The 23,299-nt window shown below is 41.5% G+C and overlaps 1 protein-coding gene across 1 annotated transcript; it reads right to left on the bottom strand.

Annotated features, from left to right (window-relative positions):
* Positions 1 to 1,160: 1,160 nt before the first annotated feature.
* On the bottom strand, positions 1,161 to 22,663 carry klhdc3 (kelch domain containing 3). The gene is made up of 11 exons (XM_070916210.1): positions 22,604 to 22,663; positions 20,625 to 20,866; positions 19,222 to 19,398; positions 18,440 to 18,555; positions 18,284 to 18,355; positions 16,693 to 16,906; positions 16,277 to 16,363; positions 14,982 to 15,090; positions 4,205 to 4,278; positions 3,329 to 3,407; positions 1,161 to 1,480 (listed from the first exon to the last, which is right to left on the bottom strand). The coding sequence occupies exons 2-11, from the start codon at positions 20,776 to 20,778 to the stop codon at positions 1,414 to 1,416; spliced, it is 1,149 nt and encodes a 382-aa protein (XP_070772311.1). The 5' UTR covers positions 20,779 to 20,866; positions 22,604 to 22,663; the 3' UTR covers positions 1,161 to 1,413.
* Positions 22,664 to 23,299: the final 636 nt, after the last annotated feature.

Here is a 23,299-nt window from a genome sequence, read left to right as displayed (position 1 = left end):
AACCTGAATAAACGTCCCCAATTTGAGCTATTCCAAGTCATTTTGCTGCGCGGCGAGTGTGTCATCTAATAACAGCCCTTATGCATTTATAACATCTGCTCAGGTGTAGCTTTTCTCATAGTTGCACAAAAACACACGTCCACACCTCCCTGGGTTTTCACCGCGCTGTGAATAAGCAGGTCATGAGGAGAGTCTCTGAATGCTGTAGGATTGTCTATAAGAGGAACAACTACATTATGCATATTAGTGATGATCTCCCCCACAACAACAGGCCAACTGAAGCAGGTGGGCTTGGATTATGTGTCGATGGGACCACGTGCTTACACACATACACAGTATATATTTGCATCATGATTCCCTTCTACATTTGGCACTGAAAAACAAACTACAGGGTAAAGGTGGGGAGGGGTGGCAGGTGAGTCGCGCTCTTCCAGTGACACAGCGACATTTCTTGGAAGAATACAACACAAGCAGAAATACAAACTTCCCTGTGAAAAGGCTTTTTTTGTGGGGGGGAAGCAGATGTCAAATGAATGGGAAGTAAGACTCAATGATACATGCTATTGAGGGAGGTAGATGGACTTGATTATTTTACAAGGCGGACAGATGGCTTGCTTCAGTCGCCTTGCAAATCATCTTTGAGACACTTAAAGAGCAGTGAGGGTGCTAGCCAGATTGTGATGAAGTAGGGAAAAGGGGTAAGCATTGAAAGCCAGTCAAACAGAACCTTTCACAAGCACAACACCCCTAAAAATGCTGTACCCAATACTCTGTCCCCTTGCATTTAACACCAAAGTAATAAGTTCATGTCCACTCCATATACTGTGTACATAACTTAATTTGCTGCAGATGGACGTGGTAGTTTTACATGGTTTTATGATCAAATTAGAGCTGCAAGATATACAAACTCACGACCATCTCAGTCTCTTTATATCAAGAACAGAAGGTTCACATTTGTCTCTTAGGGGAGATCTGTTGAGTGTGACATCAGGATGACATCCTCAACAAAGAGGTTAGCTCTCAAGACCTTTGGCTCAAGTTCTTGTCTCTTCCTGTGCTTAAGATTAGAAGTCTATGATTATCATAGGCTGATTGGATTTCTAGAGAGGCTAGAAAGAAGAGGAAAAAGGTGAATGGGTGTCAACAATTTCTGTTTCACAGGACCAGTGTTCTCAAGGGTTAAAATATCCTTCGAGGTGCAAAAGCTCATGGTGTCCAAGGACGTCGTACGCAGGATGTTTTGGTCAGTAATGAGTTCTCACTTGAAGAATGTGGAAAATAAATCCGATACAGATCCAAACTCTCCAAACAAAAAAAAAAACAGTCCGTCAGAGCCCAGTTGATTAGAAAGATAAAAGCCTAGTGTCCTGAAGCAGAGCAAGGAGTTCTGGTTCTGCTTCACATTCAGCTGCATCAGCCATGGGAGGAGAAGATGGGCCTGCTGATGTTGCTGTTGGTGGTCATGGCTGCCAGTTCCCACCTGGAGTGGACAACAGGAAGAATCATTATTATTATTATTATTATTATTATTATTTAGTCCACACCTGGACCTTGTATTGTAAAAATAGTGAGTGACAGGCCAAAAAGCAGGCATTTTGTACCCTAACATTACAAGAGGGTAGTTACTGTTTGTTCTATTTTTCATCGTTTCACTCACTTTCATTTTACTCACTTTACTGGGGCACTGCTAAAATAGATGGGAGGAGACAAACACATCACGCCTCTGGTTTAAGTCCTTTTTTGCTTTCTGATGGATCAGGGGAAATTCTTGCACTCATGTGCTAACGTGCATATGAATAACCATGGTTACCAAACACCCTTAATCTTCAGGAAGACTAAAGGATTCAGTTAACTCCAAAATAAAAAAAAACATTTCATTGTGATCACAAATGGTGTGAAATTGCTGTTGAGTATGGTACAGTGAGCACATGTGCCAGTTTTGATCTTGTTTGGCAAAACTGCTGGCCTTAAGACTTTAGGCATAGCTGATGTCTTAACCTAAACTTTTTATGATTAAGAATACAAAACAGACTTTTATAGTTTTAAATCCAAGATGCTAAAAATCTACTGCAATGACATTTAATCAAGCAATTGTGTGATTGTTGCTCTCACCCTCTGCCCCCCCTGTCCGAGTGAAGGGCTACGATGTGGACAAGGATGAGGGAAGGCCCCGCTGTAACACGAGAACCAGGAGCAGGGGCTGACAACAGGGTCTAGTGCTGACCTGCTGACAGGTCAGAGGTTGAGCTCCAGATTGTTATCAATGGCTCTGGTTTCACACTCACTCCCTCTCAATTGCTTTGTTCGTTTTTTTGTCGTGCACGTGTGTGTTTAAGAGGAGAGATTGGCATTGGAGCTGGAGATGCCAGTGAGGGGCAAAGGGAGTTAACCAGAGTCTTGTGACCCCACCGAAAACCCTCTGAGGGTTAGAAACACAACTGCAAATGCTGAAGTGGGGAGCGTGTAAGGTGGCAGTGACAGTGTGAGAGAAATGAGAGGCTGAGAGGAGTAATTAGTATCAAGTTCCCCCCCAAAAAAACACACTTTAGTGCAACCCCCTTTTCAGATGCACTTGTCTAATGAGCTACATCAGCTTGGCAAAGTCTATTCGTTAAGGATATTTCAGAAATGCTTACATGCTTCTTGAAATTGGATTGTTTGAATATTACTCCATATGAAGCAAATTACTCTGTTCTATATTACAAGGACAAATACATAGATTTCAATGTGAACCTGAATTAAAAGGTGGCAAGACTTTATTTGTATGTGTGGCTGTAAAGCAGGTCTATTGTTTTTATAGTTTTGGGAGGATTTTCTTCTTTCTTTGAAGACTATGACTTCCTCGGTACCATCTTGCTGTAAAACATTTGGACTGTCTCCATATGTGTTCCCCTATAACACTTCCATTCTACACAGAAGTAGAAAGAGAAAGTCTTCCTATTTTGGTCTTTATTCTTCAGCATCTCAGTGCAGCTTTTCTGATAATTGTACATGAGTACACCGACAATGAACAGACTAAAAGCATCACATGGACTATACAACTTTGATCATCAAGATTGTCTGATTTTTCTTTACACAGACATTCATGCTATTAGTTGTAGGATGATATAATTATATACACATTTTAAAGTAAAGTCAGACAAAGGCCTGAGTAAAACTAGTTAAATGAAGGATAACGAGTCATAATTTGCCTCTTTGAAAAACAGCCTCATTATTGAGAGAGACAGAGTGGTGGCAACAATAAGCATAATGCAAACAGCATGAACAACAATATGTCAATTCTATGACCAAATAGCATTAATGTTTGAGAAGAGGATTCTTGTCTGACCTGATATCATGTGGGAGTCCTGACTGCTCCAGACTGTACTGAATAACAGCTATTTTGCATAACGTCTTCAAATTAGGGCCTGAAAAGAAGAGAAAGTGAGTCATAGACTGATCATAGACACTAATCATACTAGGCTAAGAATATCCATTTAAGCTGTGGGAATTCAAAATGGAGACAGGCAGGTCAGATCCAGGAATCTGTAGATGAAAGGGGTAAAAATCACCATGTTCTGTTTCTATCATACCCCAGAAAAACAGCTGAAAGAAACAACAGTGTTCATGGATGAGGATGTGCACCTCATTACGGTGCTAGTATTAAATCATCTTCCTTTCTAATACTAATTACAAACTTCCTCTCAATTACTATCACCGTCATGGCTGTTCCACCATATGCTCAGTGATAAACAAGGTGAAGGCACACGCGACTGGCACATGGAGGCGAATGCCACAGGGGATGTCACTGGGTACTGCCAGTCCCATACGGTCCCTGTGTCCTTGTGTAAGCCCACCTACACAAAGCCTAACTGTGACCTGACAGCATTACAGGCTACCCCGGCGCAGGCAGGAAATGGCTATATTTGGTAGTCTATGAGACGGAAGTACACCATGTGGTAACACAAAGCAGGGCCAAGGCCAGGCGTACCAGGCAAAGTGAGAAATGAAGCAGTGGTGTAAAGAGGGTATTGGTTCTATAACTTTTACTGCGGAGACCACCGGATATCTTATTTAACCAGGCAAGATGGCTCAAAATATTTTATTTACATTGGCACCTTGGCGTGGTATATAGGGATTTATGCATCTGATTGAATATCAGCGTCTGCAAGATTAGACACCTTAAGTTAACAAAAAAGACATGGACAATGACAAGGATACTTACTGAAGTCTAAGATATACAGGTCTGAATGATCCATGAGATTAAATTCATCACCCATTCCTTGCTCTGGACAGGGGCTGTGAAGAGAACAAAAACAGTTTTATAGGATTAGAGCTGCCAACAAAAATATATTGAAATTGACGACAAAGTTGTCAAAGCTTCAAAGCTATCCAGGAGGACAACTGTCATTCCCTAAACGTCCTGTCTGTTTTCATGAGCATGAGCCACACAACTTGCCATGTTTGTATTTGCTACTCAACTGTTTAATGGGGCAACTTTATTGTTTTATTCCTTCATATAATTCCTAGAATTCACAACAATTAGATACCAAAAGGCTCCCAATGATTTACCTTGTCATCCACCCTCTTACCATCCTTCTTTAATCAGGTTCATAATCAGGGAGCCACAGATTATCCTCAAAAAGAGCGGTGCTGTTAACACAGTGCTCTGCTCTCCTTATCATGAGCTGGCATGATTTAAGTCCACAGGAAGTACAGCATTGCAGTGAGACGGCAGGCTGGCCCAGGCTGATAGTCTCCCAGACCTGTGCAGCCGTTGATATCACCACACATCTGTTTCCTGCCACAGCTAAACACACACACACCTGTGACACACCTGGTGCACCAAAGCTTAGATAGCCTAGTCGTATCATAACTCTCTTCAAGTCACCATCTTTGTGACATGGCTACTGTATAAAAATACAGTATCCTGAAAGTAATAGTTCAACTCCCAGAGGATGTAGCCTAACGTTTTAAGGAAGATTTATTCCCACAAAGCAGCAAGTATATTCCTGTAAATGTACTTGATGCACATCATCATCATCAAACAGTGCACCAAGAGACTTGTCCAGATTAGTGGATAAAAATGCACTTTACAGTTTTACACTACCCAGAGGACAGTTTCAGCCGAACTGGTCCATTTACCAAGCAGTTTAGTGTCTATAAATATCTATCATGGAGAATAACCGAGGGACTTGGTAGCCAGGTCCTTCAGAATAGCTTCACAAGATGCTTTCTGCTACGCATGGACTGGCCAGCGACTGGCATGTGTCAAAGAATCGGACACAACTACAGTACCACTGAAGCAATCCAGCAGAAACCACTTGTTTTGAACTGCTTGAAATTACTTTGACTATATTTTGCTGTTCCTTCAATCTCTTTCCAGTTTTCATTCTTGCTCCTTCGCCATCCTCAAATATGCGCTCTCTACCCATCAATCTCTATTCCTCTTTCTCGCTGTCCTCTCCATCGCGTCTCTCTTTGCTGCGTGTTCAGGATGTTGTAAGGGTTTTACGTTGCTAATCTTCCCTAAACAAACATGGTAGTGGCTTAAAGCAGCCAGGAGAGGTGCAGAGCACGAGCGCAGTCGTCCCAGGGGGGCCAGCTGGGGAAGTCATTACGGCCCCTGCCCCCCCAGGAGGTGATCCACTCGGGCTTATAACATGGGCCTTTATCAGAACACCCTCAACCACCCCCCCACAGTCATCATTAGACTGTCTACTCCTGGACCTGCAGTTCATTGCTGGTTGTAACATTACTGTGGTGATTAAAAAGGTAGTTTTCAATTCTGGCTCATTTCAAAATCGAGAGAATGAACACACTAAAAGGGACTTTATAGTATACATTAAAAAAAGATGCAGCTATAAAACTACTGCAGAAATTGATTGCTACAAATGCCACTTGTGTGAAAATTTAATTCCAGTAACCAAATTTAATTATTAAAACAATCACAAAAACATCTTATATAAGACTTTCATGGTGGCATTGAACCTTACGGTACATTTGTCGAGAGGATATTTATAAGAACGTCCGTCTGAAATGTCCTGACACACTAAACACAAACTGTCTGTTGGATGCCATAGGCCCATCATTAAGCATCTGTGGCCAACAATTGCCTGTAGCTTTTGTGATGTGCGCCTGTAGTTTGTCCTTCAATCAATTGCTGGTCACAAATTCAGCTTGTTGAATGGTAGGACCTTTAATATCTATGCATTCTGACTATTTACTACCTATGCCCATTGTGCAAAAACTGCTATGTCACATTATGAAAAGGAAAATTTTAAATGGTTTATTGGTTGCACTAGATACTGTATGTGCGGAAATGACACTAACATCAGCAGTCAGTCTCCATTACAGAAGTAACGAAAAGTAGCATCTCTATCTAAGGAGCACGCTGCAGTAGCTGTCAACTACTGTGCGAGCTCACATGGAGTGAGGGTACAGGCCTTGGATGCTGACGCGTGAAGGGGTGCAGATAAGAGGATGCTTTAACAGGAGCAACAAGAGAGATGATGATTGCATCCCCTGGGATAAGGCTTTCTCGCATGCTCATGGATAATATCAACCTGGGTGTGAAATCCAGCAGAACATTAGGGAATTGTAATGCTTTATTGGTCGCCGCAAAAAGGAAGAGGCTGAAGGGGATCATAGAGTCAGGGGAAGGGAAAAAGGGGTGTCTGATAGACTGGCAGTTGGAAGCGGGAAAGTCACAGTGTGCGACTTTATGTGGCATCCTGGTGTTTGATGGGTCACTTTGTTACTCGATCAGCAAAGTATCACTATGTGTGAAAGTGCTCCTCCCCCTTCAGCAGCAGTGGTTCCCAGTCTGAATGAGGCCTCAGTGATGCTGCTCCCCCACTAAAAAAAACACTGGTTGCTATTTCAAACAACACTCAATGAGGGTGTCTAATCACCCAATCGCCAGTCCTTTCTTAGCAATGCACTGCCTGCTCCACCTCATTATCTTTCAAGCCTAGGCCTCAAAACGGTTGAAGAAAGAGCTGGACTACAGTCCCGAAACTAATGAGGGAAGAACACAGAGCCTGGGAACACCCCAAAGTGTCCCGAAATTTAATTGCCCACAAATTGACTGCAAATGACTTTCAGGAACAGCAACGATGCAAATGAAGTGACACGAAAAAAGATTGCGTGGAGCAAACTCCATCCGTAACACTTCTGCTTTCTAAACACAAACACTTGTGTTAATAATATAGCTGGAACACATCCTGTCATAGCCATGTTTTCAGTGGCTTCATTGGCCATATCCTCATTCTTGGAGTGATATCATCTGCATCCTTTTCCTTTCCCCACTTCCTATTGAACTTTGGTCCTTCAGAACCATCTAGCTCGCAGGAACTCATCGCGCACTACAACTTCCTGCAGAGCACTTTATCAGGATGGCCAGACGTGCATCAATTTATTTCAGTAGCACTTCGGTATTGAGTGAAAACATGCCAATGCTGGGAACAGGTAGTGATAGTACAAAACAGACTTTTTGTAATTTGTAAATAACATCTACATTAAAAGGCAACACATCAAGCACTGCATGTTGGATGGACACAAGCATATCAGACACAGAAAGTCACCTTATTTTAAAAGTAACAAATGAACGAATATAAGATTGCAGTTGGACTGAAAAAAGACTAGTGGTCTTGACCATGGTAGGTGGAAACATTTCTCATTTTAAAAAGGATTACAGCATTAATTTTCCTTCTCAGAGTTTTAGCTGTAAGCATGACGATACGAAGCCAAGCACAGCAAAAATAACAACATGGTAACAACATGAATTCAATTTCCCTATATTTTTAACTGTCACTTTAAAGCAAAACATTTTCATTAAATAATAAAGCCTATTGAGAGGATCTGATACAAAGGGGGTTTTGGAGCTAAACTTTCTTAAGACTTGGTTATCACAGATCCATAGATTCCCGTCCATTTCTTTTGCCTTAATCTCGACTGTCTCACCTCGTCTTACCGAGCTATCTGTGCCCCCTCCTGGGCAGTGGCTGGACAGTGGATTAAGACCTGTAGTTGCCCAGACCTAAGCTCCATACAGAGGGTGAGACACAAACTACAGCTGGCTCCCAGAGAGAGACGCCTGGCTTCAGATTAGACAGAGGAGATGCCAGCCACTTGGGAGACATGCATCTCAAATTGCAACCCCAGTGGACAACATGTAGTTGGCCTTGGTGGTGGTACTGGAGAGAAAAACAAATGAGCCCTTCATTCTCAAGTAAATACAAATGTAGTCCCTTTTATCATGACAGGCTGTTATCAACCTTGCTGCCTATAAAAATGAGGAAGAGGACATTAAATAGTGTTTCAGGACCTTGAACACAGCTGGTTAATATACAGGGGAAAGTCATAAGGGCTTGTCAAACACTCCTCTAAAGCTGGCGGATTCATTGCGGAAAAATAAGTTACTTCCTCTATAGCCCCAATCTTCATCTGCTGCTGAAGACTAGCATCAAGGTCAGCACTCACAATAGAAAATACTGATGGCTTCAGACCATAGTTTTAGTACATGTGTGGTTATGGTTCATGCCTTCTTTCACAATAGCTCATTAGTATAATAGCTACATTTGCAGGCCAAGTGGTTATCTCTTCATATCCTGCTCTTTCTATTGCTACAAGTGTTTCCTCTCATGTTAGTTGGATCACTCTCTTTCACTAACAAAAATTGTGTAGCATTTCAGAAAAGTCTACTTCATTGCCAAGCAGGGTTGTTTCAACACGACTGATGCTGACTGTGGATGAACAGCCTCATACTCTGTTAAATCAGTAGGCTGGTGTGCTTTGCTTGTCTTTCTTTTACTTTGTCTACATAGTATGGCATTGTTCCACAGAAGGAACCTAAAACCACCAAGAGGTGTTTTGGTTGTGATGACAGTAGTAAATCACTAAACTACTACTATTTAGACATGTGAATTTATGTGGACAACGGCATCACAAAGTGTCACCTATGCAGGCTGTTTATTTGAGCTGCCGTGTAACACTCAACCCTATGACACCTTCATGTATACAGACTGTTAGTGGGTTAAAGAGGGTTAAGATGCAGATGAAATACTATCATGAGCTTGTCTTTGAAGAGTAAATCACAGTGTTGCTGTGCTGCCCCAGGGTCCTGTCCCGCCACGTGCGGGATGCCCTGTATCCTGTTGGGGTCACCTCCACTGTTTGACAGGTTTTATCTTGGCCATACTAAACGCACACACACAAGCACGCAGACAATTAATAAAGGAAACTTCTGCAGCCTACCCTTTGACACTGAAGGCCAAACGACAACATGTGTGTGGCATCAAAATCTATGGTGTGTTGATAGGTGTGTTTCCATGGAGCCAAGGTCCACTGATCTTCAGACATTATAGGTTGCAGGAAGTGCAGCCATGATGATATTTAGATTCAAGAACTAATGAAAAATAAGACAGAAAGCAGGGGGTTTCGTGTAATACCCGGCAAGAAAATAAAGTATTTTCAGAATTGGTTCTGCCTCAGTCCCATGTTGTGTTTAGTCTAACATTTGAACTGTCAGGTTCAACAGTGATAACAAGCCACAGCCTTTAACCAGCTGGACTATCATAACAGCAGCCCTTTCAGCCATTGATAAGGTGCAAAATGGCCTTGTAGGTGATATCGAGGCACCAGGCTTTTGACCTTCCTGACCAACTAAGCAAAATCACTGGACTCTGCAGAAGCTCTCTGGCTCAACAACTTGCTGTTTTGAAATGACCAGTTAAATTCCACGCGGATGGTGACATTCTGGTGGATTAAACAGGAGGTTTTGGGCTGGGGTGTTTTGGCTACCAGTGAGATTACCTGCTATGTAGTCTCCCCCTCTTGTTCAGTGTATATAGCAGCCACACACTCTCCCTACCTGAAAACTCAATGGTTGCATGACAACTGACAAATAAAATCTGTTTGAATTTTACACTGAAATAGATTGAAACTTATAAACAAACTACACACACACGTTCCATCTATTCTTAACACGGGGTAATGAGTCAGCAACAGGCAGAAATGTTAAAAAATATGGGAAATAATTGCAGCATAAATGTTTCTGCATCTAATCTTAGGAATGGCGTCAGCATGCTTTCCATGTAAATGTACCAAGCAACTGTGCATATTGCCAAATGGAACACACATGCGTTAAGGCTGGCAGAGCAAAGCAAGCATGTGCACCACTCTGACGTCAGCTCAACTAGAGGAGCTGTGAGTCATTAAGTCATGAGAATACATCCAGACACATGCAAACACACACAAATGGCACACTACACCGGAAACGAGAGAATGATGGTATGGGACTACTGGCCCGAGCAGAAGCCAGTAGGAAATCTCAGCAGTGACCTAAAGTGGCTGCTTCAGTATGACTGAAATTCTGAACCAGGGGAAGTGAATCATGGGCATTGTGATATTTTAAGGCTCTAAAAATCCTAACATAGTTTCTCCTTTTGAAAAGATGCCAAAAACACAATGCACTGGGAAACACATTAGGGAGAGCAGTTATTTTTGATGTTGGCTGCAGCTGCGACTGAACTGAAAAGAAACTGGACATAAGGTGGCACTGGTGAGATGCGCTTGAAACCAGTCAACACCACCCGACTGTGGAGCCACAGTGCCAGCAATTTCAAAACTGGGTGTGCAAGCACATGGTTTTCCTGCATTATAGATGTTAAGAAAGGTTATTCAATGATAATAAAATCAGGATAAAGTAATAGCGCCACAAGCTCCATTGCTTTTCTCTTTGAGCATTAAATATCCACTGCACGTTAGTGTGACACAATATGATCCGTTTTTATTAATCATTTTACTTTAGCTAACATGTGGTACAATAAGAAAACACTCAGCAGGTGGCACAAATGTTAAAATTGCAGCAGCAATTACTTTCTTTGCCTGTAGGGGGCACATGTCAGCATGTTTCAAGCTGGGCTAACCGAACAAGCTTCCCCTATGGATAATCTGCAACCTTTCATGTTATACTTGTACTACTACTAAACTCATCCTCCTGTTTCTGGGCTTGTATGAATGTAGATGATAGCTTTGTTTCTTACGTCATTGGACTGTGTGAGGGTCACAGACCTTACCTGGGCCTGGCTGAGCCCAGTGACGACATCAAAGCGACGCATTCATTGCTTAATGCCACTTTGGCATTGTTAGACCTCAACAGACAGGCGCTGGTCCCTGCTTCTCACAGTGAAAGGCAATTAAAACCCCTTTGAAGAACAGTCATTCTCAGCAGTCCACGTAAAAGGTGCTGAAGGGCTAAAAAGGCACAAAATCTAAATTCTACAGACGACTGGGATGTTCTTTTAACATTTACCAAATTACCAAACGACAAAAAAGTGAATCTTCAGTCACAGACCAGCAATTGAACACAAAGAGATGATCTGAATCAGTCATCATTACGGTTGTCAGGGAGGCATGAATACCTGCCATGTTAAAAATATATTCCCTAAATACAATAATGGAATGAATACACAGTGCCATGTCCAACTAGCTCAAGGGCCAGTGCTAGATTCCCCTTCGCAGATTCCAAGCTGTCTGCTCCCAGCATGCCAATCTGTCATGTCCTTGTTCACATCCTGCCCCTCATAGGATGCCCTGTTCCCGAAGCTTAAAATGCTTCCCGATTTAGCCCAACCTGGGCTTGTCGTAAGCAATTATACACACAGTGCAATGAATGCCAACAATGACAACATAACCTCAGCAGGAGATTCATAATCTACGTGGCACTGTCTTCATGTGCTCAATTCCTCAGAAGGTGAGGAAAAAGTTACAAACGTACAGGGCTTAGCAAAGTGTGCTACTCGCTGCTTGTGTGCGTAGGTGAAGGTCAGTGCAGGTGGAGTCAGTCATGCACGGGTCGTCCTTCGTGGGGCAGTGAGCAGGTCTCAGTAAATGAGTGTAGCAGAGGCGCTGAGGGTATATCAAATTGCACTCCGTGAGAAAGAATGCTCCCTAAGGTCATAAATCAGAGATGGGGCAGAATTTCGCGCCTTTCTGCAGCTCAGCAGGCCTGTTTACACTGACGTAAGTGGCACTCAATAGACTGCCACTAATGCCCAGCCTGTCATTCACACACACGCACACTCTGCTCATTTACCCTAAAAGAAGTGCAAGGGTGTACCTAAAAATATACTCATGAAACAAAAGATATCATGCACTAAATTCCATGTAAATATCAAGGCTCATTCAATCTAAATCCAAATATGAGTTGCACTCATAATCTCAGGTTTAGCCTACACCAGTCTCTTTTTATTCATTAAAAAGATGCACTGTTGATGTTTGTTTTACAATTGTGTTTAGTGTTAACACACCTCAGTGTTATGTCCAGTCCAAAGTGTAACCCCTTTGAAAGCAGAGGGCTCTTGGACTTAATAGTTTTATGGTCCTTCACTAAAGTAATAAATTATTCCTGAACAAATTCCTGCAGGTAAAATAAATATCATAAACTGTGAAAAAACGCATCAACAGAAGGGTTCTGTTTTGGATCAATATGAAAGGACAACAAACCCAGGAAAACAAGATGTGGACCATAAATTTGAACACAATTTCCTCGGCAGACCTACCAAAATGAGGAGCCCCACAAAAAACACAAGCAAGGTGTCCAGCAAATAATTCATGACGGCCGGTGCAAGCATTCATCAATTGCATTGAGACAGACACCAATAACTTAGCTCTGTTAACTGCCCTCATGTTGTTAGGTCATGCAAAAATAAACACAGGAGAATCAGCAATGGCTGGTTTTAAACGTAATGTTCCCACTAAATTAGAGGTGCATAATGAACAAACACTTGCTCTGTCTAATCTTAATCTGTGCAAATCATGACAGAAATTAAAACACCAAGTGAACCGTAATTGGAAAACTGTCTAAGTAAAGAAAGAAAACAAATGAGCGTGATAAGAAGCTGCTTGGAGTCTGTTTGTGTGTCTTAGTATGTGTGTGCACGTGCTTACGGGAGTTCCTGTGTGTAAGAGGCTTAGGTGTGCTCATGTAAACAACAAACGTGCAATGCTGGTCAAGAGAACCTGTGTGGCCAACTTGTTTAGAGTCTGCAAGGATCATGCTCTAATTTGTACAGTAACAGGAAACAACATCATGCCAGACTTAGAACAACTGAGTACCCGCTGAACTACAAAATCCTCCACTTTACAAATAACACAAACAAACCAAAGTGCTCCCCTTATAAAGATACTTGCTGTGCATTAATGAATATACTGTATGTTAGAAGCTTAAGGCAGAAAAGTTAAATTTGCCACAGTTTCCTAAAAAAAATACACTGAACCGTTTAAACAGGATGTTGGAGATATTTTGTGGTGTTTGATTTCTTCCTCTGTTCAGCCAGCACCCTCCATCATTCCAGTGGCCCCAGTGACACTCCCTTTCCAACCCCAGCCCTATCTGCTCACAACAGGAAATCATGACTCCTTAAAACCCATCCTGGACTAATCCCGGCGAGAAACCAAACAATGCATAACCATCTTCAAAAATAAGCATCTTCTTAAGCTCTGTATCTCTTATAAACAATTTTTTTTCTTCCTCAGTTACATATCAGTAAGTGGCTTTATCAACTTTTTACTGCTACTGTTTACAAGCAGCAGATTGTGTTTCCTTGAATTGTAATTACTCATTTGATTACGAAAAGTAGCCAACTACATGTTGCACTTAAGGATATCCCTAAAAATGTTTTGTTACATTATATTTTTGCCTAATTATCATTATATATATGCTAACAGTTGACTATAATGCTGCTGCATAATGGATGAATTGAGATTACACTTGTGTATTAGGGTGCGTTGCTCGCTGTGATGTGGTGGCCACTGGAGCAGTAGAAAACAAATCCAGCAGCAGCCAGAGGCCTTTAGGACTGAGGACCTGTAGACGTAGTGGGGCTGAGAGGACTCTTATCCACAGCCTCCCGATCCTCACTATCAGGTTATCCCAGGGGGGTTTGCCTGATAACACAGCCTTGCTGATAACAGCCCAGCCCAGGTCCCGGACTACTCTGGACCATGCTAATACCGTTAGCTACCTCATTACTCCACTGGCTACTGGCCTATCACAAGCCCGTCACCAGCCCAGTGGCCCCTTCCCAGCTACAAACCCCCGGCAATCACTACTGTCTTACGGCCAACAAGGGAATCATCACAGACTGCCGTCTACAGGACCCAGATCCTCCATTTAGCATATTGAAAAGACAGGACAGTTTTTCTCCACAAACTGTTCAAAAACACAAAATGCTGTTTGTCTTGAGAGCCTGTGCTTCATAAAGATTACGATGACAAACATTGGAAAGAGTCAAGAGTATAAATTGTAAGGTGTTTGTAAAAATACAGGAGTCGGTAACATTTCCCATCATCAAGCTTCATGTTTTTGGTGTCTGGGGCAAATGACAAGTACATTCTGAAGTCTAAAAACTTAAAGCATGTTTTACATAACAAACACCATGGCTCAAGTCAAAGTGCATCCAAACTTTTTACTTTAAGACTTGCACAACTAAGAAGCTGAAACACATAATTTATAAGAAAACAATGGCTCAGCTGGCAGGTAAGTAAGTGCATGCATGTCTGCGGGTATATATCTGTAGACACTGAGATGTCTTTATTTTCCTCTTTTGCCTGTTGGGTAGGGGGATAATTAGGGTAAAGATGAGAGTAGGGGAATGAGTACTCAAACACAGTGCACATCAAATGAACTGTTTCAAAGCTACATGTAAATATATGAATACTCTTTAGTTGGAAAAATATAATATAGTATAATTATTACAAATATAATAATATATCCCAAAGAACTACTTAATTAATCATAGGGAAAAATACTTACTGAAAATTAGAAAGAACTAATTAATAAAGAATTAAAGAGCTAATCTAAAAAGAAGAATTTTACCACTAATATAATCAAAGGGGATTTACAGTGTACATATTAACCCATTAGATACAAAAATATGTCAGGCTAACAATGTAGAGTAAAATGACAGCTCAAGTAGTAATATTTTGTGCCTCACCTGGTTCCTCCAAAGAGGATGATTCGATCTCCAACCATACAACAGCACTGCCGTCTCCGCGGACATGGGCCTTTCCCCTTCGGTTCTACCTTATCCCAGGCAAAGGCTTCTGCAGCGTGTACACAAGGACAAGAATAACATTGCGATAACAATATTTAGACATAATGATGGAAAAAGAAGAAAAAATAGACATACACACACGGCTGACTTCTTTTGAGATGAAGTAAAACTTCAGATTACATCCTTGCTTTAAATAGCTCAACAGAGGGATCTTTAGTACAACACTTTTTGATCTATCTGTGTGGGCTACATAATAGCAGCTATACAAATTCTTAGCCACTTAAAGTTACATAAACCTAACCTACTAGTGCTTCCTATTGTGCCTGCAGTTCATTCAACTTCCTGCTATATTTAACCACAAACAGACGGCCCAGGGATAAGGGAATGAAAAGAAGCGATGAAAGCAAGAAAACAAAACCTAACCTTCATTTGAACACGAAACATTACGTTTCAGAAATAGAAACAAATGCACTCTTCTACTCTGCTGAAGTGCAATATGAGTGACGACGTTGAAGCTCTGTCAGCTGTTCCATATAAGGATGAACTGTGTAGTCTCACACTCTCAGAGTCAACAGCATCATTGCATCTCTATAGCAACAGTCCATTCAGACTTTGTGGATAATTAGGACCGTAATTGAGCTGCTGCCATCTAGTGGATTGTAAAGCACAGGCGTAAAACAGCAGATCTCAGGTTCACCCAGCAACATGTTTCTCTAGCAATGACACTGGACACAATAAAACAGGCAGGAGCTGGGAGAAAATAGGCCACAGTCCCAAGTTTATTTCAAATAAGCAATGCATTGGACTAGTGACAGACATTCAAACCTTTAATTTCTTCCATAATATGAAGGCAATCAAAATACAAAGGTAATCTATGTACAGTGCTATCTTAACACCATATAAGTGTTAGACGGAATTATTGTCAGTTTTTCATCTGTGTGTTTCTGGCAAAAAGACAGGGCACCTGCGTTTCACATTCAGCATAGTGAACAGGGAGCAGCCAGCCACTATCACAAGGCTGACAATGATGCAATAAGGGAGGAGAGGATTGTCTACATGGAGGAAAGTGGGTCAACATGAGCTTGCACTGTCAGTGCTGCATTTCATCAATGCAGGTAGATCAAAAACAAAATTACTAAGCAAAGACACCCCATCAGGAATGACACAGTAAGCAGCAGTGCTTTACAGCAACATAACACTTCTTCCCAATCTGACATAAATAAATAGTGAATCACCTGGATTGAATTTCCAGAGGTCATTGAAGTGCCGGTCCAGACGGGCATTGTATCCTCCAAATATATACAGCTCTCCATTGTAGGAAACTAAACACAGAGAGGAAAACAAAAGATTAACCAATTTTTATGCATTATCATGCATATAAATGACATTTGCAGCACAGTTAATGGAACCATGTGAACTAGTTTAATGAGCTGGATTTGTTTAATTATACAATGTGGGCAAAAATGCTATCTTAAATTCAAAATGAATAACACTGTTTAAACTCCCACTGCACAAACAATACAAAAAAAACATGCTTGAGAATGAAACGGGGAAAGGTCACATATGAATTGCTCTTTAAATCCTTATCTTATTTAAGAATACTTCAGAATAAAAGGTATGGATATTATATGTGTGTGTGTTTGTGTCTTACAGGCTGAGTGACTCCTGCGTCCCTCTGGCAACGGCTGTGTTGAAGGGGTGCTCAGCCAGCAGTTGGTCTCTGTGTCGAACACTTTGATCTTGTTGCAGTAGATCTCGTTGTTGGAGTGGAAGGGACCAAAGCGGTCCGCTCGTCCTCCAAACACAAACATCTTTGTCCCGATGATGGTGGCTGAGTGGAAGTCCCTCCAGCGTGCCGGAGTGCCCTGTGAAGAACAGACCAGCAGATGATGCTGTGACTGTTATGCTTTTCCACTCCATAAAGTTTCAGTGGAGAGGTGGAACATAAAGAGATCTACTCAGAACAGATAGCACAGCCGCTGGATGTAACCTTCATACTTATAGCATTCTGCATTACCTGAATTACACCTCATGAACTAGTTTCAGTCCAAAACCCTCTGATGTATGCAAATTTTCTGTGCTCATCATAACCCTGGGTTCATCTTCACACTGGCAAAGATGAGGCTTCTTACCAGCAATTTCAGGTAAACGGTGCCATCTAGTGGACCAAGTTACTAACTACAAAGGCACACTAAATCACCAAACCACTTTTAGGCACCACCAGCCTTTCAAAAATAATGAATAGTAATAGGGATATTGTATAACATTTAGTGGGACCCAATGCCAAAATAAGAATGCAGCTGATACCATCTGTGGCTACTAGAGAACCATGAATAAAAAACAAATATATAATAGTGAAATGTGATCTGTTTCCACTGAAAGAAACCGTGTCTAACAAAGGCAAGCCTCTACTCCCTTTGCCTTTAGCTGGCCTATAGACATGGTAAAGCCATTCACGTGCCTTCCTTTCCAGAATGTGCTGCCATTGTTTTCCACAAATCTTGTGCAGGCAAGCAGGCTCTTTAACTTGTATTATAAATCAAGCAGTGGGAGAAAACAGATAGGCTGTATAAATTATACAAATAATGTTCAAATTAAAAATCACCAGCTTAATGAAAACAATAACAACCCTGTGCTGGATATAGGAAAAACAAGACTCGAGAGAATACCAGACTGAATGAAAAAAGAAAACTTATTTGTTTTCCCAAAAGGAATGCAAGTCTGAGAACATGCAGAAAAAAATATTATTCAGTCACATGCACAACTAAATCTGTAAGCACCACACTGTAATCGCCTTAATGACGAATGTTATCAGTTAGGAACTAAAACTAGTTCACCCTTGGTGTCTATGTCTAAAATATACTTTACAAGAGTTTATCACATGAGCGTGCTGACCGCATAGAAACACAAATGGCATTTCCCAAAAGGGGAGCGTATATAATCCTCTGTGAAGCTTTTGGTACTTGGCCACCGACCAGGGAGCTGCATTACATTGCAGTGCCTTTGTATCCAGCCAATCTGACCACTGAGCACCTGTGTAGCAGCACTGCCAAACCCAGTAATAACCACTTGTTTGTTGATTTCCAACAGTGCTTTGAATGTAACCGAGCATGTTGCCAATTCATTCTATTTTTGTGTTTTTTGTCCATTTTAATTTGGACTTTAATACCAGACATTCTCTGTATAGTAAGAACGAAAAAAAAAACATTTTCATTTTTGAAGAACTGGTGGTTTTAACTCACTCTGGCATTAATTAATGACCAAACCATGGTGGTGGTGTCCAGCTTGTGGATGTCATTAGAGAAGCAGTCAGCCTAAAAAACAGCAGAGACAATTAATTAAATCATGTTTTAATGTTCAGAGTGCAAGTCCCACATGGAAGAGTGATGAGGACTCACCAGCTGCTCATATCCTCCAAATATATACATTGCTTTCCTCAGGACGCAGGCCGAGTGGCCATCCCTTGCCCCTGGAACAGTCCCCGAAATCTTGGGTGTGAACCATCTGTGGGTGTCTATGAAGCAGGAACAGTTTATATTAATTCTAAGTACTCTTGCAAGGGACCTAACCTCATAATTTTACAGTACTGACATAACACCCGGGTCATCTGCAATGGAAAACCATCACATATAGAGTGCTGCAGGAACGAGTCCTAAAAGCCGGAAATTAGTTTGCATTTTTACACTTCCTGTTCCCTGTTCTCGAAGTCAATGGGTTTTTTGAATGGGTTTTTGATTAGATGCCTGAAATAAGGTCTGTGGTTAGCACAAGTTTAAGAGATTTTCACGTTTCGTCAGTAAATACCCCACTCGTGAATTTTAAAGCTTTTAAAATTCCTGAGTGGGGTATTTACGTTTATAGCCTAACATTAGCCTTTTACTTCTGGTGATTCTATTTACACTTAAAAATCATAAAAGTGTGTTCAATTGTGACGATTATCTTGCTGAACAAAACGTTTAAGTATCATAAACTTTTGTTTGCCACAGAGTTTATTTTCTGCAATAATCCAAAAGGAACCAGGGCGACGCTAACTCCTGGGTTTGCCTACAAAAATACGATATCCCTGCAGCACTCTATATAAGCGGGTGTTATAGCTCGGTCATAAAAACAGTTCTTTCTCCCTTTTGCTATCATGACCTTAACATTAGTTTAGTTAAGAGTTAGATGCAGGTCTACTTACTAATATCAAAGGCATAAAGCACATTGCAGGCCCCCTCTGTGTCGTTACGTCCACCCCAGAGGTAGATAATATCATCCAGCAGCACAGCTGTGTGGCCATAACGCATATATGGCACTTCACGGGCACGTTCATGTCCTCCAGTCCTCACTGGGGGCAACTTCATCCAGCGCAAAGACACTAAAGTACAAAACAGTCAAGATGTATATTCATTCAATACATCGTTGTAACTTTTTGCTTTAGGTTTGTGCATGTTTTATAAATTAGAAAGGCAGGTACATTTTGTCAGAAGAAACTATAAGAAAAGATACTGACAATACGTACTTGAGAAAAGCCTCAATGCCAAAGTAAATATAAATAAAATAACATACTGCAGTGCAAGAGTTCAAGATATGTTTTTAGAATATTAAAAGCAGCAATAACAATCTGTGAAACAATTGCAGGATACATATGCAAGAGATAAATTTGAAACTCAAGTCAGCAGCTACATTTCACCAAGCTGTTGCAGCTGTCTGACATACCTATGTTTCTTTTAACCTACTGTATAGTAGATGTAACGTAGTGTGAAACATCTGGATGAAACAAAAACTGCTTATTTAAAAGACAACAGACTCTGCTGTTAAACAGACATCAAAGAGAAGGAGCACAATACAAGTGACAAGATAAAATACTGAAACAATAGCTAAGGTCGTCCCGTTTCCATTTCAATCGGCTAAAGGCATCTTTATCAAGGTTTGGTTCCACAGATCTTTTCATGGTACAGCAACAGCAGGTAGGCTCAAGCTACTTTAAGAAGTTGTAAAACCCTAAAGCAGGTGGCTGACCACACAGAGGAAGAAACATATATAAAATGGGTTAGAGCAGAACATTTAAAGAAAACACCTGTTTGTGAGATGGCAACGGAAAAAACAACTAGCAGAAAATTTCACACCGCAATGGAAAGCTTGGGTTTTAATTGCCAGCTGTAATGAGTTACCGTTAAAGTGGTGAAGGTTCAACAAACTCTGAAACACTCACTTGGCCTTACTCCACAATTTGAAAAAACAAATATTTTCCTGCTTCATTACAGAGAGAACATAGGGCATAAAAGGAAAATGCATTTTCACAGACAACTACAGTAAATAAGCATGAATTTAAGCCAGATTTACACAAATACAGTATATAAACTGGGTTCCAGTGTGCTAAAATGGAAAAATTCCACTTTTCATTGACTACTCAGAGAGCTCTTGAGAGCTGAAAATTGTACTCTTTTTTTGTTTTGCTGATGTTGTTTTTCAGGCCATAAAACTGCAAACAGATGAACAACCGAGTTCCCACAACAGCTACACTCACTGTCAAGGTGTTCCACAAAATCCACAACCAATGGGATCCCTCAACATATATATGTATGTATATTTACCACGCACCTGTGTTGAAGACATGCACATCAATCTGACGGAGTGTCTCGTAGTCCTCCCCAGAGCAGTAGCCTCCAAAGGAGTAGACCTTGTGTCCCACCGCCACAGCAGCATGGTTGACTCTCCGCGGCCCTCCTTCTAGGTGCACCGACCAGCGCAACATTCCACGCGCAAGCACCTCCGTGACTGCGAGTCCTTAGACCATCACTTTCTCGCCTGCTTGGATCCCATCAAGCCAACACCACTGAAACCTGTGATCACAACAATGAGAGGAGTGGCACTCTGCTTAGGAGAGCTGTGGGGCAAACTAGGAGGGCCAATCGAGGAGAACACAAAGGGAAACTGTTTGTTCTCATGCGCTGAGAGTTGCTCAGCTTTGCTGTTGTTGACAGGCTCACAAGCCCCCGTATTATCTAAGCTGCAAGAGTATTTTAAGAAGTGATTAGACCTATACCTACCACTCCTCTTTCTTTCTGTTCACTCTCACTGCACTACAAAAGTTTCAAATATAGAATCATGTAAACAAATATGAACCCCTTTTGGGCATTACCATAACATTATCATTAGACACAAACTGTGGCAGTAAACTTTTAACAATAGTGAATTCCTATTAGGTTGCTGAAGTGTTATGAAGTGAGTGTATTTCTTATCTGTTGAAAAGAGGGCAATGAAACTGTCATTTGGCTGTCTTGGCAGTTGGGTTAGCATGGTTATGGACAGTCATGGAAATGTATGATGAAAACAAAGCCCACCAAAGGAAAGCATCTGTAAAAAGATCTGCAGCTCTTGATTTAATGGCATCTTGCAATCCAACGACACGTCCAGCAGCAGTTTCCAACTCTAAATAACAAAACTCGTTAACAGAAGATAAAGTCAAAATGAGCAGGTTAATATTCACTCACTACCCGTATGTCTTGCAGGAAAAGCCTGCAACTCCTGAAAAACAAGTGAAGCTGCCTCTTGCTAAACCTTATGTGCCCCCTGCTTATTCTGTCTCAATGACTCACTTTCTCACTGACCTCCAACCTTTGTTTGCTCTTAAAAATAAACCCCCAGAAGACCATTTAACATAGACCTTTCTATTTCAAGCCCTCACATCTCTGAGGAGCAACACAGGCCAGATCTAGGCAACATAGTCTTAACTTTAAGCATTGTGTTGGGGCATACTGTAAAAGCTGCCATGTAAACTCAAGACCCTACCTGAGGTAATGTGACTCCTCAACATGCAATTACAGTTACAACGTAACTACTAACTACTGCCTTATTTTTGCTGCAGTAAACCGGTTTACAATAGGTCTCCCTGCATAAATTGAACTTCAATTTTCACAAATCTCATCCCGAGTCTTTCTCATGTAGATTTTGAGAACAGGGACATCTTTGTGAGAGCTGAAAAGCAGTTTCTACGCCCTCCTGAACCACTGAACAGGATATTGTTATCAGATGACCAGCCATGGCACTGACAACTTAAAAAGCCCACAGTGGCTTTGCAGACAATAGGGTGTATACGTTATTGCATAGGTCTCGGTTGGCCATGCTTATTGAGGACGCACAGATCGTTGAAAGAAAAAGCTAATCTAGACCCGGTGACATTGAACTGCAACACCGTTACTACAGCCCAGTCAACGCCTCATATACACTAGCTAGCCGACGTTAGCTATCAGACAGGAATAACACACGCCTGTGAGGGTGAGCGACTAACCGCCAGGGTGGCTCGTGTCACAACATCAACTTTTACAACCGTGTAACGACGATAGCGCTCCGGTATCCAGCTGTTTGATAACCAACTGTCCAGGAGGAGAAGCTGTTGCTAGCTAGGCTAAAGCTAGTCTGTAGCAGCTAGTTACCTGTTTTAGCTGTTAGCTAGCTAACGTGAACTGAATAAAAACGACCGGAAGGACTTAGCACAGCGGTGTTTATTTCCAACATTGGCAAAGCCATTAACTGGTTAACTAACAGACAATAATATGAACAGAATAAAATGTAGCTACCTCCAGGTCGAGTCGGTTGTGGTTAACTGGTGTTTAGACAGGCAGGCTGCTGGCTGGGAGCCCCAAGCGACTCCCTCGTGACGTGTTGGGAGGAGAAGCGTCCGCGAGCACCCCCTGTCGGCTGTTCCTGGAGAAAACCCTTATTCACTTTCACACTGACAGAAACCTGCGTGAGAACTTCTGATTTACTCCCAGATGACATTGTTTACTCCCAGCAGCGTTTGCTGTAATACAAGTATTCATGTTTAATCGTTTTTCATCTATTAATTCTTCACATAGGGGTCCCCGTAAAAATCAAAAACGTTTTAGTTGGCCATTGATCCTCACCTCCCACCCTCTTTGTATTGTATATGTAGGCATCCCTGTTTACTCCAAGTTTTCATCAAGTAGAGTGCAAAAACAGCAGCTTCATTATGAGCCCAGAAATTCAGACACCAGCCTATGATGAAATAGCACTTACTGGCCCCAAGTTTGCCATGTGTGAGTTAGTTTGTGCCACTGAAATATGCTCCACATGATCACAGTATAAGCTCAAATAATTACCAAACCACTTGGTGCAAAGTGAACCTGGGACTTTTGGGGTGTACTCACTTCTCAGTAAAATATAAATATGGATTTTAACACAGTGGTTCCCAATCTGGGGGTCAGGGCCTAATATGATATGTAATATAATATCCAAATATAAATCTGAGGTGT

This window comes from Enoplosus armatus, chromosome 12 (genome assembly GCF_043641665.1).
Source record: "Enoplosus armatus isolate fEnoArm2 chromosome 12, fEnoArm2.hap1, whole genome shotgun sequence".
NCBI lineage: Eukaryota > Metazoa > Chordata > Actinopteri > Centrarchiformes > Enoplosidae > Enoplosus > Enoplosus armatus.
The sequence above is the reverse complement of the archived record's forward strand: the minus strand, read 5'-3'. Positions and strand labels throughout refer to the sequence as shown.

What these genes read in the sequence shown, in the direction of transcription:
- klhdc3 (XM_070916210.1), bottom strand. Translation starts at nt 20,778, where the DNA reads ATGTTGCGCTGGTCGGTGCACCTAGAAGGAGGGCCGCGGAGAGTCAAC. An exon ending in TTGGAGGATATGAGCAGCTG is followed by an intron (nt 18,356 to 18,439) that starts GTGAGTCCTCAT and finishes GCTGTTTTTTAG; the next exon opens with GCTGACTGCTTCTCTAATGA. An exon ending in GGACTCCCACATGATATCAG is followed by an intron (nt 1,481 to 3,328) that starts GTCAGACAAGAA and finishes TGTCCACTCCAG; the next exon opens with GTGGGAACTGGCAGCCATGA.